This window comes from Zophobas morio, unplaced genomic scaffold, assembly GCF_036711695.1.
Source record: "Zophobas morio isolate AGI-343-1 ecotype UQ-CSIRO unplaced genomic scaffold, CSIRO_AGI_Zmor_V1 ptg000024l, whole genome shotgun sequence".
Lineage (NCBI taxonomy): Eukaryota > Metazoa > Arthropoda > Insecta > Coleoptera > Tenebrionidae > Zophobas > Zophobas morio.
This window is the reverse complement of record NW_026972129.1, coordinates 9,401,674-9,423,371: the sequence shown is the minus strand read 5'-3', so window position 1 is coordinate 9,423,371 and position 21,698 is coordinate 9,401,674. Positions and strand designations below refer to the sequence as shown.

General features: G+C 31.8%; 1 protein-coding gene across 1 annotated transcript; it reads right to left on the bottom strand.

Moving 5' to 3' along the window:
- Positions 1-3,091: 3,091 nt before the first annotated feature.
- Positions 3,092-18,172, bottom strand: LOC135134916 (bifunctional 3'-phosphoadenosine 5'-phosphosulfate synthase). Its single transcript, XM_064063803.1, has 3 exons — positions 17,891-18,172; positions 17,018-17,835; positions 3,092-5,313 (listed from the first exon to the last, which is right to left on the bottom strand). Exons 2-3 carry the CDS (start codon positions 17,810-17,812, stop codon positions 4,219-4,221), a joined length of 1,890 nt encoding a protein of 629 aa, XP_063919873.1. The 5' UTR covers positions 17,813-17,835; positions 17,891-18,172; the 3' UTR covers positions 3,092-4,218.
- Positions 18,173-21,698: the final 3,526 nt, after the last annotated feature.

Sequence of the window (21,698 nt, the reverse complement as noted above, 5' to 3'; positions counted from 1 at the left end):
AGATTTACCATCGTTACTGCAATATTTTAGAGCACTCGGTTTTGCAGTTTCAAAATTAAACTGCAAAATTTTATTATACAATTTTGATTTTTTTCCCAAAAATCTGGATGTCTAGGGTGAAAACTCAATACAGATTCATACACTCAAAATACACCTTATAAAATTAAACCAAAAGTACTATTGTAAATTTTGGAGATGACGTCATCCCATTGGCGGTAGGGATGATTAGCAAAATTTTGGTTAGCGTTTTACTATCTAGATTCTATTCCAAATATACATAAAAACTTTTTACTCGGTTCGGGGATTATCTATTCACTAAAATAGATACAGGCGGCAGACAATAGACAACAGACAGACGGAAACGGGCCATGAAACGTCGATAAAACCTAAAAGTAGTGATTCGTTGGATAGACTTTATTACAATATTTACTTACTTTGCTTTGCTTTTACTTTCTAAGTAAAAATCACATGGAATATTTGGATGTTGTCTGTAATGCAATGTATCAGAACAAATTGTTGTTGTGCAGGAGTATTCACTAAATACCCAGCTTGGCTGCTTTTTCAGTTTTTTCTGTAAAATTCTAAAACATTTGAGCCAAGTAGTACCGAAGTAGAACTCCTACCAGGCTGTTGTTACCGCTTTTGAACCTTCTACTGTATTGCAACCCACCATTAAATAAACTGGTATAATGTTATTTAGACAAAACTTCCTTAAAGTACAATCAAAGAAGTCCAATTTCTTAGTTATAAAATTTGATTATCTAAATTTTATTTTTACGATAACTCCTATACAAAATTGCGCAAATTTAAATGAAGACGACAGGTGAAAGACAAAGACTTTTTATTTTTTTATTTCGAATATCTTTGGGAGTGGATTGTTAAACTACTCCATGTGGCATCGATATTTTACCTTCGCCACCTCGATCTCCCGATCTAAATCCCATAGCAGGTGTGTGAGATATGATGGGCCGACGATTAATAAATGTATAGAACCCTCCACACATTTTGGCTCGACTTCAGCAGGAAATTCAAACTTCCTAGAACGAATTACACAGCGATTATGTACAAAATAATTCCGACTGGAATGGATTTGACTAGACTCTACTTCTCCCATTGTCATAACTAACTGCTCCCGACAGTGCTTCCCATTTAAAGAGCCACACGGCCCTTCTCGAAACGCCTCCGTCCCCGCTTCGAGATTTGTCTGGAGCACCCACCGCGACTTCCGCTTTGAGACTCTTCATTAGCGAAGACCGTCCGGCCGTGAGTGATCCACCATCGCCACACATACTAGAAAACCCACAGGCGTCGTATGGGTCTACTTCGCAACAGTACATTAAATTCGTTCGTGACAAGTTCCTGTGATTTTCTGGCAAATTTAATACATTTATTTTTGTTATACCTAATCCCGTAATTATTTTGTTCTGTGCGATAAAACGAACTGAAATTGAATTTCACTTGAAAATCTTTGCTGAAAACTCATTCACACGACCCAAAATATTTAGCATTTAAAGCCCTATGACCAGTGTTAAAAAAAGGTACTGTATCTACTGCTTATAATTCCTTTGGATAGTGTTGCCAGAATAAAATTGGGTGCTACCCAAATTTTTTCTGATCACCTTATATAATAACATACATATCCAGGCTTTTCAAAAAAAATCAAAATTGCGATAACATTTTAAAATTTAACTTGAAACTGCAGAATGAATGCTCTCAAATCTTGCAAACGTTTTATTTTCGCGTAATCGTATGGTAAACTGGTCATCAAAATTCATCAGTTTATCCCCCTCAAAAACTTGATAACGCCATCTCAAAATTTTGAAAGAGGTACCTATAACTATTGTCTAAAATGTGCAAAAGATAATGAGTCTATACATTTATTAATGCATTCATATTACATATTTGGAATTATTTTTGCAGGGTGACTCAAAAAAGAATTAAGCAATTTATTTTATTAAATGGTTCACTCTATTTTGATGAAAATTTGAGAATACAGTACTGCTATTAGTAGTGATATATGTGTCCTTGCTAAAATGTCCATGACGTCATCAAAAAAAATTGTAATGGAAAAACTCACTTAAAACATACGCATAGCACGCTTCTTTACCATTATTTTAACACTACATATTTTACTTTAACATTACACACATATCTTTATTTTAATCAATATCATAAAAAGATTTAATTCGCAAATCAAATTTTACGTCAGAGATGAGAAATAAAATATGGATTTGACTCATTCTTCTGAATAAAATTCCGTTTTATTGACAGTTTTTTACTTATTATTCTTAAACGAATATCTTATTTTAAATATTGACATTGCCAATGGACTTGGTTTTTTACTCCTTTGTAAATGAGGTCACAGAAACAAAATTATGTGGTGTAAGGTCCGACGGTTTTGGAGGTCGACGAATATAAATTAATTAACACCGCCTGGAAGAACTTTAAAACTTAAATCTTTCAATTTATGTATGACTTTATAAAAAAGATTTTGCATCTCTTACTACAGATGTGGAAAATTCGACCCATGAAATTAAAAATTTGCCTGTAAGATTTGTCATGAGGACGCAGTAAGTTGCTTAGAACATCAAATTATCGTTTAGTCTCATATTTTAAATACATTTTTGATGTTAATAAAAAATCCAATTCTCTCATTTTGATATATTACTTCTTACATACGAGAATAGCAATTTATTCAGTGTAGTGTAAATTTGAAAGAAAATGCTGCCTCGAGAGTAGAACTGTGTTCGTTAAAAAGTTTCACTTTCCTAAAAAATTGATTGTTATTATTATTAATTTGCATCGACATAAGCAAAAAAATAGTTGTGTGTATTCGAAAATTTTAAATACAGGGTAATTTCCCAGCAAATTTTGTGTTTGTTGTCATAATCATTAGCATCACCACGTTGCACACACATTTACTAATCTCGAATTTGTGTCTAATCTGTGTGGCTAATTGCAAATATTGGCCAATTATAATAATTATATTGTGCCGTGTGGGTACGACGAATACAATTTTTCAACGTTACAATTTACGGTAAATTTGATGTCACATGGTTTTGTGAACTACTGAAGGTTAGAAAAACATACATTACAATAAAATATATTTAAAACATAACAAATACAAGTGGAATATAGGACTACATAAAATAAGGATTTATATATTGCGAATATGGAATGGATAATTTTAAATATTTAATGAATCCAACAAATACTGCAGTTTATCGGTATTTTTAATAGAAATTTTAAATAGCCAAATATGTGTTAGACTCATTAGCTAAAAAATTACACAGTATCACTTATATATAAAATAAAAATGTTAATGAAATTTAAAATACGAAGTAGAATTACAAATGTTGAGATAAAATTCAGAAAAACTGAAGATACATAAAAATGCATAAAATACATAAGAACAATTAATGTTTGAACACATCTGAGATGCAAGTTTTTATTCAGAATTTGAAATGAATACATGGCAAGATCATAACTAATTTAAAGGTTATTATGCCATGACGATCTTTGGATTGAAAATTGTGAATCTGTATTAACGTCATAAATCATAATTCCATTAATAATAAGCACTGGATTTAGTCAGTGGCGAATCTAAGCGGCGGGAACCAACCACCAGTTTAGGCCAAGCAATTTGCTACATTTTTTGCTTTTTGTAATTTTGTATTATTCTTAACATTATTGTATTGCTACCTTCTTGTCCGTCCGGTTAATCCGCCACTAAATTTAACATACATATATATGAATTCAAATCTAAAAATAGTTCAACTTAAATTTTCTTGCTCGCACGATATGGGTGGATAGAACGATTTAAATGCCAATCGCGATTGTTTTATGGTTTTTAAGATATATTAAAACAAAAAGAGATTTGTAAGCATTATAAAGAAACAAAAATTACGATAAGTGAAAGCATCATAAAAGCATTGTACCAAAAAATGTCACAAAACCGACCAATAGTTTTAACACTAAAGAAACAATGAACTATAGAATCGCTGTCATATTTTATTAACGAACTACTTTGTGATATTAATCAGCTTATTTTTTAGTGCAACGCTTCAAAGCTTATGGTTAAGAAATTCGACAATGTTCACTTTTTTCATTTTAAATGTCCTATAATAAGCATACACAATTTAAATATATCTATAGTTAGTTCTGGCCAGAGGATATAACAAATTGCGGCTAAATGAAAATAAGACATTTTCGATTTCCTTAATATTTATCTTTCATTAAGGATTGGTAGTAATCGGCTAGAACTTCCCAAGCCTTGGGTGCCATAAACCCATCTGGTGGGTTTTCACCGCTTCTGGCAAGAGCCCGCATCTTCGTACCAGAAATGAATTCGAAATCCTCTTTCCTGGTAGCGTCAAAGAAATCCATTCGTTTATTTTTGCAGTCGTACGCTGCTACCCGGAATGGTATGATCTCCAGCAAATTCAGCCCTGGTGCCATCTTCAAAACGCGTGAGCCATGCGTCACATCGTACAAATTGCCATCTGGGGTTGCTTCTTTCCCAGCGGGATGAGGCATTCCTGCGGGATCTCTACCTACAATGTAGAAGTTTGCCCCGGCGTTCATGCGCGCCTTTGCGTGCCACTGTACTTCCGTTGGCCCGGCGTACATCATGGGACTGGGGAATATTGCCAAAACAGTCGAGCGTCGATCCAAAAGCCCGTCATTCAATACCGCTTGATGCTGCAGCATTCGTGTATGCAAAGGAACATCGTCATCTTTAGTCCAGCCACCGAGAGGATGCAAGAGAAGAACCGGATTGCGGTAGCCCCTGTCTTTAAGTTGCCTTTTGGTATCCGTCATTAACAAGGCATGTCCATTGTGTATGGGATTGCGAAGCTGAAATGCAAAGACAGCGTCCGCACCCATTATTTTAAATTTTCGTCTTAACTCGTTCGGGGTGAGTCTAAAGACGTCTAAATCGTCTCCCCATTGAACTCTCTTCAAGACTTCAAGTTCACCTCCAACTAACCAATCACCGGATTCGTACACCATTTTTATGTAAGGGTGATCTTTGTTGGTGATTCCAAACTGTCTTGAAACTCGTTCTTCTTTTCGGTGATAGTAAAATTCGGGTTTTCGCATAATTGCGTAGCATATGCCATTGTTATAAAGGGAAATAGCAGACGTTCCATCAAGACGTTCTTTATCGGATGTTGATACTGGCAAAACGATGGGGATGGATTGATTTGTACTGTTTACTTCATTGAGTAAACAGTTAAAGTGAAGGGTTTGGAGAAACTGGTCTTCGCGCATGAACCCTTTTAAAGGCGAAGCCCAACCTTCACTAAGTACCTATAACAAAGAAAAAAAGAATTTGAATTATTCACACTAAACCTCTGCTTAAATACAATGCATATTTTTACACTGTAAAAAATAAAAATGTTAATACACCTAACACAAGAAAAGCAACATGAATACTATAAGGTTACCCGGAACAAAAATAGTTATAACAGAAAAAATATAGGGAAAGGCTAACAAAACTAATTAAATTGTAAAACTAAAGGAGCTTGAAACAAGAAAAGAGTTTCTTTATTTTAGTTGTTTTGAGCGAAAGCTATTTCAAGTTACACTGGATTGAAAATAATCAAACTTTTAAATAGTGTAGTTCTAAACGGTGGCATGGAAAGCGCATTAACATAATGCACCGGAACAATATGTAGGTTCCATCTAGAATGAAATTTCTCTCTTATATATGGCGGTGAATAAGTAATAAACATTTCGAAGATGAAGTTATACTTAAAGACAGGAGCGTTTTTTAACCACCCTCAAATTTTATGGTTATATAAATTTTGGTTAACACTATTGCACGCTTTATTTACACCTCAAGGATTAGAGTGCAAATAACGCCGGGTATCATCTGCGTAAGCAAACCTTTTTGTTTGACCTGACAAAATAATAATATGCAAGTCGGTTATCTAAATACAAAATAAAAGGGGCCCCAAAATGGATCCCTGGGGAATAGAGGAAATTATTTGAAAAAGTAGCACTAGTTTGATTGTGGTCTGTCAGCTTACGATATGAAAAATGAAACTACTAATTTAGTACATAACTACACATATGATAGTAAATGACAGCAAGGGTTTTTGAGCGGTCTAATAACACAACTAAAATAGTGGCATCCCTTTTGTCACCAGACCTAAAAATAGCACAACGTTGATTACCCTTATCACTTCGAAATTCAATATTACAAAAATTGTGGACGTGTTTTGCCAACCACTTTGGGCATTATCTGGACAATACCAACCCAACTTAACCTAACCTAATCTGACCTGATTTCATCTAGTATTGTGTCAGAACCCATCAAATCAAAAAGCCATGATTTTTTTTAATAAGAAATTATATGTCCTTAGAGATTAACTAGTTCAACAAACGATGAATATAAAAATCTGACTTTGTTAAATAATTTTTAAACAAAAAATAGGTATTTTTCGTATAGCTCAAACATCCTCCTTATTATAATTACAAAGGGTGTTATGCATCTCATAGCATGTTTGAAACATACTTTATACAGACACCTCAGACGTAGATATATTTTGTTATTGCTCTGTGTTCCTATTTCCTCATTTCTTGTATCGTAAAATTGTGTCTCTTCAAGATAAAGAGGTATTGATCCCGAGAAGGAACTCGATTATAAATTAAAAAAAGTTGTTATCAAATACTATATTAAAAATTTAGGGAAAGCAATTAGTTTTTGATTGATATATAAACACATTTCTCAATGAAATAAATAATGTGTACACATGGGGTTGAGGTATCTTCAGACTTGGATTTGTATCAATTTATCGGTTTTTGGTTTGTGCATTTAATGATTATATTGTTTAGTGTGACGTCAATGTAATGTAACAGTAACCAATAAAAGTCTACAAGTTCCACGTCAAACTCGTTTTTTTTTTAAATTTGATGACCGCACATTGGTAAACAAAATTAAAATTCATTTCGCTTCAACGCTGATCCCGCCTACACTGATCTACAGTTCATAATTAATTTGCTGCCCTTATTTATTGTGCGTTTTTGCTGCGTGACATAGAAAAGACGTTAATTAAGATAACTTTTTGGTTTTCTAATTAGAGAGATATTTTTAGCAGCTGTGAAAACGTGTTTACTTCCCCGTTCTATCGAAAATCTTAAAACGAATGTGATTATCGATATGACAAGCTGTTATTTTCTTGGAGGTAATATGTACTTGACATATTTTTTAAAGAACTAATTAGATCAGTCCCAGACGACAACATGTTATTCATATGCTAACCATGTTCTCTCGTGTCGGGAGAGTAATATCATATGGCAAAAATAAATTCAAATCTCTACATGTAAATACGGTTTGATGCGCTTATTATACACTGTGATTCACTGTTGGTATTTATTTTTGCAGCTTAATTAAGGTAACTATTCACTCGAGTTTACTGTTTTCAATTGCATGGTCTGTGATTCGTGAGGAGTTTTGGGGTTTAACATATTCCCCGTACTGATAGAAAAAATACAGAAAAAGTATACACAAAACAACTTATTACACGAAATTTCCTCACCCCCAAGTACAATAAAATAAATCCAGTTTCCTAGAAAAAATATAAAATTTGATTTTGGGATTTTTTATAACCTCTAAAGTTAAATAAAATAAAGATATGTGTGAACTGTTGAAGCACACGTAAAGAAACAAGCTATGTTCGTGCTTCAAGTGAGTTTTTTTACAGTAAAATTTTGTGATGACGTTATCAAATTGTGGTGAGGATGATCAGACAAATTTTGGTTAGCGTTTTACCATTTAATTTTAATTTTAAAATTTCACAACAATAAGTCCAGGGACAGACACACGGAAACAGGGACCTACTTTTTCATACTGTTGGGGTCATAAAACGTCATGAAAAGTAGTTGTTCGTCGGATGGACCCTATTACCCCAGCTTACGCTCAGGAAATAAAAATATCTCAAAATATATACACGAACAAAAAATGAAGTGAAATCTTACAAGGAAGTTGTTTTTTCTATTATGTGATATATAGTGATATGTGTAGTTACTAAAATACATATGTGGTAAAAACTATTAAACTAAGTTACCAAAAATTATGTTTTAACCCTCCTATCTCTTAAATATCTTTGTACAAAACGCGTGAGATTGTTGAAAAATATTAAATGTTTCTTTTTTCTATGCTAGTAAAGTGAACAGTGTAATTTAAATTTTGTTATTACTTGCAATTTTTATACATACATATATACTTCCAAATTATAAGATCACTTGCAGCAAAATAATTTCACAAACGCAGAATTACTATACAACACAGCTTGGCTTACATGCAAGGTTGCTGTCACTAATATTTACTTTTGTAGAACGATTATTAAAAAAAGTCCAGTTTTCGAAGTATCATTAAAGCGGTCAGCAAAGTAAAATATTGTAGTTCATCGTTACGTGAAATTAAAGTATACAAGAAAAAGAATTTCTATTTGCTTATAAATGGGTTATTTAAATAATTGAATTGTAATTAAATATTAAGATTAAAATGAACGAATCGTTTTTGTTCAATTTCTGTTGTATTACATTTTAATCCAACTACTCATTAACTTGATACTAAATCTTTTACTATTTTTAGTTGTTTGAAATAGTTCACAAATGTACACAAATTTACGTTACTTCAATATACACTGACCGGCAAAAAACCCAGGCCACCCTGAAATCCTGAGATATTTCCCAAAACCACTTTAGAAATTTAGATATTTGTCTTTTTTTAGCTAATTTGTATATTTGTATCAATAGTGAATGTTTCTTTAAATAAAATAACAATCACTAACGCATATTTGGCCGACAATGATCCCGGGAATCAAGCTTGATAATCATTAGAAAAATTTCTTTGTACCAGTCTTATATGTCCACCGATTGTACATAATTTTCATTTTCTTAAAGCAGAATTGTCTGGAACTGAAAATTTTCAAGAGATGCCTTCAACACCAACGGCCATATTGGCACTTACAACTGCACTATTAGAGAAATGTACTACTACTGTTCTAGAAAAAACTGGAACGCCAATAATTACAAAAAAATGTCAAAACTTTACGATTAACTTTCATACCAATGCAAATAATTAATTGTTAACATTTTCAATGTATAATTATATTTTGTAGTTAATACATAGCTAAAATCAAATATTAACTTCTTTCACATTGAAATATTTTTGAGGTGTGGTCGTGGAAAAAGTATAGTACACGACTCGTGTGCAAACGCTCATTACGCGCTCGTTGAATAAGTTGAATTACTGCACTCGCCCCTACGGGGCTCGTGCGCAATTTTTCAACTCGCGCGTAATAAACTATTTACCACACTCGTTATGTAATATACTATTTCTCTTCACTTATAGAAACCTTAAAAATGTGCAATGGTCTTAAGTTGGAAGATTTAAATTACTACTTCATAGGGTGACGTGTTTCCGTTCATTCATTCGGAACAATTTTATGTAATGACTACCGAACCGTGCTACCGAATTTCAATAGCATAATGTGGTGGATTATCAAACAAATCTGGCTATGGGACATCGGGATTTTCATCATGTAGAAAACATGAGAAAAGACCAAATAATTTATTAAAAAATTCAAGTGCATCCGAAAAAGAATTTGACCACCAAAAGTTGGACACTATTTCTTTGAAAAATTCTGGGCGTATTTTATACGGGCGTTACATATTTTTCATAAATATTTTGTCAACAGTGATTTTTTCTATTCCAAAATCTAATGTAGGCTGATGGATACTTGTATGGAATTTTTTTTCTTACATAATGTTTAATGCGAGGAACAAAGGAAACTTGGCACTATTCCTTCACTCGGTTTTGTGAAATATCAGGAGGAATGAACGCTATTGCAAAAATTTAATTATTTTTTTTATTCCTTAATTTTAATATGTTACTATTTTTTTTAACAAAATAATGAGATGTTGAAACATGTTTCTTACTTTCCGATCATAACCTAGGGTAATGGGTACTTCCGCCTCATGGCTAACTTCATCTAATTTTCTACGGTATGAAAAAGTAGTAGTAATCTCCGAAACTACTGATAATGATTGGTGTGAAATTTTATGTGTATATATTTAAGGAATACTGTATAGATATAGATGGTAAAATGTTAACCAAAACTTGTATGGTCATCCTCACCAACAATTAATGATATCTAAAATTTTGCTTTATGAAACCGCCTTGACATTTTACTTTAGAATCCAGATTTTTGGGAAAAATATACGTACAACACCATAATACACCGAAAACTTGCATTGAAAAGGTTGATGACGCCAATTCAAAATTATGCTGGATAAATCCGACTTAAGGCGTGTGAAATTTTATGAGTCGATATTTGTGGTTTGTCAGCGCATTATTTTTTGGAATTGTTTATGTAGGATGACAAAAAAATAATGAATGATTTATTGATTAATTTAAAAACGGCTTATTTTTCGGAAAAATGGAGTACAGACCTCATCACAAAATTTTAATCTGGAAAAATCACTTGAAATATACGCATTCGCATAGCATGATTCTTTACCTTTAGAATAATAATCTACACCTGTTTTTTTTAATTGAATTTATATGGGTTATGGTAAAAAAAATAAAATTCGCAAAATCAAATTTTATGATTCATCTAAAAAACTGGCTTCGTTTTATTGTACGTCAGGGGCGAAAGAAGTTCTGTTTAAATAACGTGGAAGCCTTCTTTCCTTTTTCTAAAATTTACGATGTACTGATTAAAATATACCTATCGATAACTTAAAACACAGTCCAGGTAGAACTACATTATCACTTATTTCATGAAGGTTATTCGGGAAATTAGTGTGCACTGTGCACACACTATTCTTTAGCATAATGTTATGGTAGCAAGTTATGTACATTATGATTATCATTAATATTATTATCAGACACTACTACTACGGGGCAAGTTCACTTGCACTTTCGAAACCGCACCTTGCTAGTTCTTTGACCGGAAAATTAAGAATTGTATTTAATTTCATTGAAATCCTTTTATTCTTGAAAGAAATATGGAGGAAATTTTCTTAGATATTTTATAACTGCGAATATATGCATTTTTAAATTGCAAAATACGAAGGTGGAAAAATAACGTTTTGAGCTGTCTGTCAACCAAAATAATGCTTAAAATTTGTGTTTCTATAAAAAACTGTCTTACACTTTGCATGGTTTACGTAACGTTATCAACATAATCACTGATTAGTGTTATTATATGTTCATTAGCGCTCATGAGCATAAAAAAATAACGTCTTTCCTGTGTAAAAATGTAATTGTTTTTTTTTTGTTTTTTTAAAAATGCAAAGTGTGGGTTATATGTAAAGTCTTGACAACTATCTACCAAGCACGTAACAGTGGCGCGCGCGAGAGAGAGGATGCCTTGGCGTAAACGTATCGGACGGTCAGGTATCGGGTAGCAGCGATACCCCGATGGTCGATGTTTATTACTTGCATGAAGCCCTCAGTGTTTACCTCCACGTGCAGAGTGGTCATTTGGCAGGTCGTATTAGCTAGAAACGTTTTTTATAATTTTGAAGAATACGTTTAGTTTTGATTTTCATTGGTTGAGAATTTGTATTTTTAACGTTTTTAATTTTTAAAATTCTTAAAGGGTTGGAGAGTATTTACAACTGTTGAAGAAATTAGTTGCGTTCTTATTTACATTTTTAGAATTTGTTTTTTTATTAGTTTTATCATAAGCGGTGGATATATTTGTGATTGCTTCTTGGCTTTTAGAAAATTACTTTTTTATTTAGATATTAGAATTATTTGGATTTATTTTTATATTTATCGAACCTAAATTTTAGTGCAAATAATGGAACACCTTATTAAAAATTTTGGTAACACGTTTACATTTATAGGGAAAGGTATAGTAGTTTGCAACTTTTGTTCTCAAAACATCAAAATGCGAACCAATGTCTTCGAAGACATATAAAGACTAAAAAGCACTCAAACAGCGTGACAGGAACATTAAATACAGAGTTTTTTGGGGAGTTATGTGAAGCGTTTAGCGGCAAATATACCATTACAAAAAGTTAATCACCCTATTTTAAAACAATTTATGAAAAAATAAATTAATGTAAACAAACCTTACTAATACAGATTTGTAAGAGCAAGTGGAATTCAGAAGCACCAATTTTAACGACATTATACATACCTACAATAAAATTTTTCGTAAAACAAAATATTGCAATTTAGTGTAGTTTTAACAAAATTGAGGGTTTATTTGAACAGCTGAAAGTAATTGATGCACCAATAAGTACAAAACTAAAAAAAAAAATCTATAGTGGCGCGTAACCCAGATTACAACACTTTGAGGGACATAGCTTTTAATGCATTTACTTGTGATGCATTGTGTGAAAAATATTCGAATTTGATTAACATTTTCTCTAATGCACCGGTAACAAGTTGTGATGTGGAAAGATCGTTTTCCATGTTTAAAGATGCTTTAACGGCAAAAAGAAATTATTTTAGAGAAGATCATTTAGAACAGTATGTGGTGATACAACACTTTAATACAGCTAGAAACTCTCAAAATAACAAGAATTCTTCAGAAGTCGGCGCATAACTTTATTTTGTGTATCATTATTTAATTATTTGTTATTATTTAGTTATTTTTATATTTATTTGTTACATCAGTTTGCAAACACGCGAGTATCAGGTACCGCCACTGCACTCGATGTAGCTGACCGCATCGAGTGGTCGACATTACTGCGCGCTGAGAGTGCCACACAATACCTGGGCGATTGCATCTGGTAGATAAGTGTCAGGACAGTAGTTATATCCATGTCTTGTAATTTATTTTTTAAATATGTATTTGCTAAAGAAAATTGTTTTTTAAGATTATGTCATGATAATAACAATACTGCATTAATATCCACACGAGATTAATACTATTTTTCTCACAGCTCCTAAACGATAAACAATGTGTAAATTTTTTATAGAGATGTTTATGAAGGAGGATATAATTAAAAGATTACATATGAGTAAAATAAAATGCTTATCACGCCTTAATAAAATTTGCAGTAATTTCTGGATATAAAGAATCAAAGTCTGCCGTCAACACAACTTGATTTGTACTCAAGACCGATACCGATTTGTAGCTAATCCGTAATTGTAATTCTTCTTTTTTGATTTATACCACTTATAGTGTGCGTTTTTGTGGCACACATAATATAAAGAATTATAACATAACAATGACGGTGTTTTTTTCTAAATCATAGTGTCACATTTATTAAATACTGCAGATAATACGTTTAGTGAATATCGTTACGTCAACAACTACCTAAGCTTTACAATCAACATACAAATTAACTTAAATCCCTTGATTATCATTATGCTGTTCCAAACTAACAAGTAAGTAAATAATTTCATTCAAGACCATTTTAAGACTAAATATGGAACAAACGAAGTGTAATTATTCACTTTCAAAATTGCGTACGGGTGAAGGAAAATTTTAACCTCGATTTTAACATTATGAAATGCTTTTACTTCATTTAAGAATAATAATAATAATAATATTGAATTTAACTATATAGATATCCTGCCAATGTGTAAATTTGGGCTTCCGTTGTCGAACTTACTCGACAGATCTGAAGTATACTGAATAACGTGAAGGTTATTGGTAAAAGGTAAATGCAGCAAAATTACAAGCGTGTGTGTGAGAACAACAAAGAAAAATATTGCTTTAAACAAAACTAAATGAAATTATAAATGTAGTGAGTACAGCTAAATAAAAAAATTGAAATAAATAATGTATGTTAATGATTAATTAATAACTAACACAATCCACGGAAGAAATTTTAGAACAGATAAATCTCCGTAGTAAATTGGTTACTATGAAAATTCACGTGTATACTACGTTTATTATGAAGATAATAAATGCTAACCCAAATTAGTCGACTCATCCTCTTGAAAAATTTAATGTCAAAAGATTTAAATCACAATTAAAGTGTGCACTGTGATATATCTACTCTTTTATCTTTAGTGTAATAATAACATTTTACGCATACAGATTATCCTAAAAAGTACAAAGTTTATCATTATAACAGAAATACGAGCATTTTGAAATTTTAGCAAGAACAAACATTAATTTAGTGATTGGTGACCTTTAATTAAATTTTACTTATACATTCTCTCCAAAAGATCCGATGCTGTTTGCTTCTGTAATAAGTTTATAATTTTACTTCCCGAGCGTAAGCTGAGAAAGTATTGTAATGGGGTCCATCCGGGAATGGCTGTCGTCTGTGTCGATCTTTGTTGGACAACAGATTTCTACAGCATGGTTATTAAAACATAAACCATCAACCACTTCAGAAATTATTGTATGATTATAACAGCAATGCTATAGAATTGATAAAAATGAACAAGGAAGTATCATATGTTCAAAAAAATTATGCGCGCATATTTTTTTGAACATATGCTTGCACTATGATAAATCAATTTTATGGTTACCGCGAATAATGTTTACAACGAATAGTATAGAATAACATATTATCGACGATGACTAAAATTTACACAAAAATTATAAAATGTATCGTCGTTCATAATCCTTGAATTAAGTTATGACTTTAATCAGAAAATAAATAAAAAATATTTAATAGCTGACCTAGTAACATGCAAATCTCTATAATCTGATGCAATAATGTACAACATCAAATAATTACACTAACAGACAATATTTTAATAACTGGTAGTTTTCAATCATCTTTATTTCGATTGGATTTTTTTGGCAAATTTAATATTCTTTTTTGTTCAAAATAAGTTTTATTCAAACAATAGTTGAAAAATTCGTGTAAGCTGATTTAAGAACAGCTTCTCCTGTACCTGAAGAATAATCAATTCTGCGCGCCTGTTAGAGTGTATTCTTGAAAAAATATCTTTTATTCCGTTTTCATGGGGATAAACATTTTACTTTTAATATACGTAACAACATAACATTATCATGACGTCACTCTCTTCTCTGAATTAATAAGCAAATAAAAGTCGTGTTTGAAGCAATAACAATATTAAATGGAAGTATATTAACAAAGCACAAACAACACTGTTTCTTGATGCATAGTTTTTAGAATTTATTTAATAAATTTTTGAGATGACGGCAATCATACATAAATTTTATAATTAATGATTTGGATTCATTAAATCCATGTTGGTATTTTGTCAAAATTTCAAAAAAGTTTATTGTTTACTTATGTTGTCAACGTTTATGCTTGTAATTGAAATACCGTATTTTGAAATTGTAAAAAAAAATACAAAATAAATGAGTGTTTAAATTATGTCAATTGATTGATTGGGTTTCTTAAAAACACACTAACTCTCGGTCACAGGTGTTTTATTAGCATCTGACAATAAAAGAAATACTGTATTACATAAGTTATATCAAGCAAAATCCATAGAATTATTTTTTGTGGGATGACACAGCAATGACCCTAGGTGGACGAGGATGTAGACGGATGGGTCATTTCAGCTATCCTACAATTATGCACATTTTCCAGGATGTAACTTATATACTTATATTTGTCTTGTATGAGTAGTTACAAAAAAATAAAAGGATATTAGTAAATACAATAAATATGCACTTTGTGACTTAAATTTTTGAAATATTTATTTATTTATTTTAGAGCATGACATAGACTTAGGATAAGATGAATAAATAAAACTCAAACAATATTCCGAATACTCCAAGTTCGTTACGTATAGACAAAAATCTGGTGAGCGTGCTTCAGCATATTCGCATACATAAAGTTTTAAGCAAAAGAGATCGTTTCGGAGATTATTTATCTAATAAACCATCAACAAACGGGAATGTATGAAAATCTAAGTAAACATAAAATTTCACATCCATTAAAATATCTCGATTACAAGATTTCCCTTAGCTATCACTCGAAAAAAAAAAATGACATGTGACCCAAGAAGTAAATTACTCCGTTTGAAAGTAACCATACTGTTAAATAAAAATAAACACTGTTCCTACATTAAAAACCAACAATGTAAATGTAGGTTAGTTCTGATAGCGGTACAAGTACTGTATACAGTGTCTTTTACAAAAACCAATCATTAAATACCGTAGTCTTTCCGGTTTTCGTTCAATTATTTAGTACATGTAAGTCATTCATATCTGGAATAAATCGTACCTACGCTGCAGTAATACAACATAAAATTAATTTATACCGTTTCGATACATAAAAATAAAACAAATGTGCACGCTATGAGTTTTATTTAAATAACCGTGACGTTACTCTTAAAAAACGAATTAATGTTTCAGTAATACAACGTATCAGTTTATTCATTGTTTTATTTTATTTCTTTGTCGATTTTTATCTATGCTCCTTCATTGGAGTATAAAATAACCAACGAAAATATTTTGAGTCAAAGTTGGATACACTGATTTTGGATAACGTATAGATGATAAATTTAACAACATTGAAAACACTGCAAGAAAAATTCAAGCTATTGGTACTACACTTGGTAAAATACGTAATATATTATGTAACCACTTGAGAAAGTGTAGAAAGAGAAACAATACATAGTTTTAACGACTGTCTATATACAATAACAACAATGAAAAATGATACACCGTATTGCAAAAACATAATCGTATCGTTTTTATTGTGTCGTGATCCATAAATTATAAATTGTTACTTTTTGTTTTTTTACATTGGAAATAATTTTTTAATGAAAATTTTACTTAAAAAAAATGGCTATTTATCATTGCATTATGGTGGAGTTCTGTGTGGTCCAAATTTACAACAATTACTTTGATATTAAATCATTATTATTAAATAAAAATATTAATACCACTAGATAGTACCAAATATAATAATAATTTATATCTAAAATTAATTGTTCCACATCAAAATATAGAAATCACTTGAATATATAGAAGCAGATATTACTCAAAAAAGTATCTCAATTTTCTATTAGCAAAATAAAACAACTTGTAGCCTGAACAAGTGCAAATTTTAATAAGTTAATGGACTATTAATGAAGGAAGATAAATTAACTTACTTGAAGCCATTGTAGATCCAGGAAAGTAACATTTAATTTAGGTAAGGTAGCCGCTTCTTCATTAGCTGCAGCCAGTCTGTCTCGTGGAACAAATAATTCAAGAACTTTTTCGTAATCATCCTCCACTAAAGGTATAATGCCATTTTCTTGAAGCATTTCAACCACATGTAGCGTTGATTCCTCAACAGTTGAATCAATCGTCTTTACAACAAGATCTGGGTGTTCAGGTTTCTCATACGGCTGGTCGATACCAGTAAAACCTTTAATTGCGCCCTGCCTTGCCTTTTGGTACAGTCCTTTCGTATCTCGTTGCTCACATATGATCAAAGGCGTGTCGACGAATACTTCGAAGAATGGCAAATCGCTGTCGCGGTGTATTCTTCTCGCCAGCTCGCGGTCTTCTGCAAACGGAGACACAAAACTACATAAACAAATCTGACCTGCGTCAGCGAATAGCTTAGCGACTTCTGCAACTCGTCGAATGTTTTCTTCCCTGTCTCGTTTGCTAAAACCCAAGTCCTTATTTAGACCAGTCCTCATGTTGTCACCGTCGAGCCCATAGGCTGGAATTCCATGCTGGATCAAATAGGCTTCCAGTTCAAAAGCTATTGATGTTTTTCCAGCTCCAGACAATCCGGTGAACCACACTGTGCACCCTCTGAACCCTCGAAGGTGGCCCAGGATCTGGCCCCGCTTAGCTCGCGACACATGATGTTTCTGTTCTGTCACGTTTGTTGCTACCTGCATGCAGGTTTTTTGTTTCTTTATAATGTCTTCTTGTGTAGGTAATGACATTTTCAGGTGTGGTGAACAGCTCACTTTAATACATTAAGTTTAGATGAAAGAAGAATTTAAACAACTTTCAAATTTCACCTGAATTAAGTAGCACATCTGCTATTAAGACTGTTGGTGAAACTTTTATGTCACTTTATTGGTTTGAGCGCTACCTCACTCCTTTCTTCTAGCACGACACTCTTCCGTCTGAGTCTGAGACGACAGTACCTGCAATGTAGGTTATGTTTACGTTATTTACCTCGAGGCTGAGTTCCTATGTGGGGATCTGCGGAAACTCCGACGAAAAATGATTTGTTGTGATTGGCTGCTTGAAGCCTTGAAAGCTTCACATTTCGCTGGTAACCAATGGAAGGCGCGTTTCTATTTCCGTAGGTTTCCTACATGAAAACCCAGCGTGGTGTTAGTGACAATTTAAAAAACTATTATAGAGTACAATGCTACAATGCCAATGTGTAAAACAGTCAATATGACGTGTTTCGGACCAATAAAAAATATATAAAAAAGCATATTTTTTTAAAACCGCATTGTTATTGCTATTATTGTTTATGATGTAGTTATCAGTGTTAATAACCCAAGGATAATTGCTTAAAAAAAAGTCTTATAAAACTTGAACAGGGCGAATAATATTTGTTTCAACAACGACTCTAAGCCACGGTCTCTAAACTAAAAGAAACGGCATTTCCCGAATGTATTCTTTATTGGATTACTGGACTTATTACTCGTTGAGACGACTGAGATAAAAGTTATGTTTAACGATAAAGTGAATAATAATAGTAATTCGTTTTAATGTTAGAATGAACCTTGTTATCTTATACTTTTTTTGTAATATATTAAAGGTATCTATACCGTTTCTTTGATGTGATATATTTGTCACATGAGTACAAAACCAACTAAAATGATAAAAGTAGAGTCGGCCGATGGACTCGAACAATACTTTCTTCGGTTACGCTCAGGAAGTAAAAACGTTCAAAGTTTGGCGATAACTTCTAAGAATGATAATAATTCTTAATCAAGAAAAGAAATTATTTAGTAAATTAATATTAGATACTATTATATTAAGTCATTTCTAAAAAACTATAAATGTAAATAAATGACAACTTAAATAAAAAAAAGTGGCAATCGTCGAATGGACTTGATTATGATTACTACATAGGTACTTCCTTAGCTTACGCGAACTTTCAATTTTTATGTTTATAAATTTCATATTTTTTATTAACTCAAAACGAAATAAGTATTTAAGTGTTGTATAGCGTTGTAACCGCAATTTAGTCGCCTATGAAAAGCCGCCAAAAAAATATACGTTGTAACTTAAAAAATGTAGCTTTGAATATATTTGCAATGTACTAAATTAAGCTTTCCCCTTCAAGCCGAAAACAATGGCGTTTGCAGAATTTCAAAATCTCTATCCGTTCTCAAGATATAAGGTCGCAGAGTTTTAACTAGAACATCCTGTATAATAAGTGAGGACATGGGGGTTTAACGGGAAATTTACAAAGTGGGGCCCTGTGGTATTGTACACATATGTTGTTTGGATATTATTATTACTACTATTATTTTCAGTTTTGGCGGCGATATTGGTTTTTTCAAAAAATTATGTTTTTAAAATTTTCATGACGCTACCAAGAAAAACAAAGCTAGTAAAAAATTGTGGAAGGTTATTTTGACAAAACTTCCCTCGCCCTTAAAGTATAGTCCAACAAAATCAGTTTCTTCAAAAATTATAAAATTAGACTCTGAGATTTTCGTTTTGTTATAACTGCTGACATGTACGTAAAATGGCGCAATTAACAGCCCCGCAACCCCCGCGTCCTTAAATGGAAAAAAGGAATCTGCTGGAAAGTAGGTAGGGAAAAAATGTAGACATTCTCAATTTCTCAGTATATGCTTAACTTCGGCTGTTTATGTTTATATTTCGACCGAATTCGACTACTATCACAAGCATCAGCGATTAAAAGAAAATGAAATTTGGCTGATTTTGTGTCTTCAGTATAGAGGAAAGGACTGATTGATTAATTCATACTCAGTTTTTTTTCTCAAAAACACTCATAAATTTGAAGAAATTAGGCAAAAATGTAAGATGACGGACAAATTAACGACGAAAACGACAAAATTTATATATAAAGAACATTTATCCGGGCAAATTGTAAAATGTCGTTATTGTTTTAGAGGGGCATAAACGAAAAAAAATTCATTAACGATTTACCAAGCTTACGATAATCTTAAAACGTTCGCAAAATTTCAGAGCATTCGGTTTGCAGTTTCAATGTTAAATTGCAAGATGTTGCAATTTTGATTTTTTTTTTCCAAAAAATGGATATCTCTGGATGTCTAGGACCGAGAAATTTCCCGGTGTCCCGGCGGCACAATCCGACACTGTGTATAATACCCATGCTAAATCATCCCTATTTTTACTGTGCATAATTTATTATTATATTTTTCTGCTGACTTTGTGTAACTGCGGCTCATTTAATGACGTGGTATTTCATTACACAGAATTTTAAGGTAATGGCCAATGATCTAAAACGGGTTATTAGTTTTCCATTAAGTTACATTGACGTACAATATAATTAACGTCGAGGCTACATGATTTAATAAATGAATCAGAAAACAGAATTATGTATTTACTAAAATATAGTTCGGTTTGAGTTAAAATTGATATTAATTTTTTGACCTCCTGAAAGAATTATCGTCATGGTTTTCATAAAAATGAAAATACAAGGTCTTGACTTATTGATAAAGATATGATCTATTTTCACAAGTCATAAGTATGAATACATTTAGCATAAATACAGACCGTTTGGCGTATGTTAGACTCAGCTTCTTAAGTACAAAATCAACTTCCAAACCAAATTAAAAAAACACTGCACTTTTTCCACTGACAACAAATCGCAATAGTTTCCAAATTTACTGAAACTTTTTTCTTCTAAATGAATAATAAAAATAAATAAATAACACACGACTTTAAAATTGTCAGATGATAATTCTCAATGACATAATTTTTTACTTTTTTACTTTCAGCATATTTTTTTTTATCAGAAAAATTACGTCTTACAATTAATTTGATGCAACTTAAAATGTAGTGTTGACTTCAAGACCTAAAAGTATAATCTGGTTAGTGATAGATTGGCTATTTCGAAATTTCCATGCTTGTGACAGTGGTTAAACATTTGACAGAGAGTATTTTGTTGGGCCAAAATTTGTAAAATAAATAGTCCGTTTAACTGCATGGCATCAGAAAGATTGCCACATAATATAATTTATCATACATCAAAGTCGGTTTTATAGCTGATGCCATAAATAGAATGATAGTTTATCAATGAGTCTGACAACAAGGGCGGCTTTGAAAAAAATGTGCGTCACTCTGGTAACAAGGTGGTATAATAATTAACGCAAGAAATTCCCGAGCACCCTTGATAACACAATAATTTATGGACATGTTGTAATTATACGTATATACAGTTGCCGCCAAAAAAATTCAGACGTCAATGTCATTCAGTCGTGAGATAGTGTAAAGCAACCTTTAGATGTTTCTAACCTAAATATTTTACAGTCATTTTTAACTTTTACATTTGACACTTACATGAACGTAGCTGTAGCGTAAGCTGGAATTTTGAAAGTTTGACATTCCAGCTGTCCGAAATAATGACAATAAAGCATAGACTACATTAAAATTTTTGACATGACAGAAAAGTGATGTGTGAAATTTTTTGGCGGACATTGTATATATTTTAATATGGAACTAAAATTTTGGAAGATATTTAAATAATAGCAAATGCATCTTAAGTATTCTGTATAAAGTCATCCTATTTTATTTGACAATTAAAAATAATTTATAATAATGAATATTGACAGCGACGAATTTTAAATGTTTTTTTTTACAAAGATA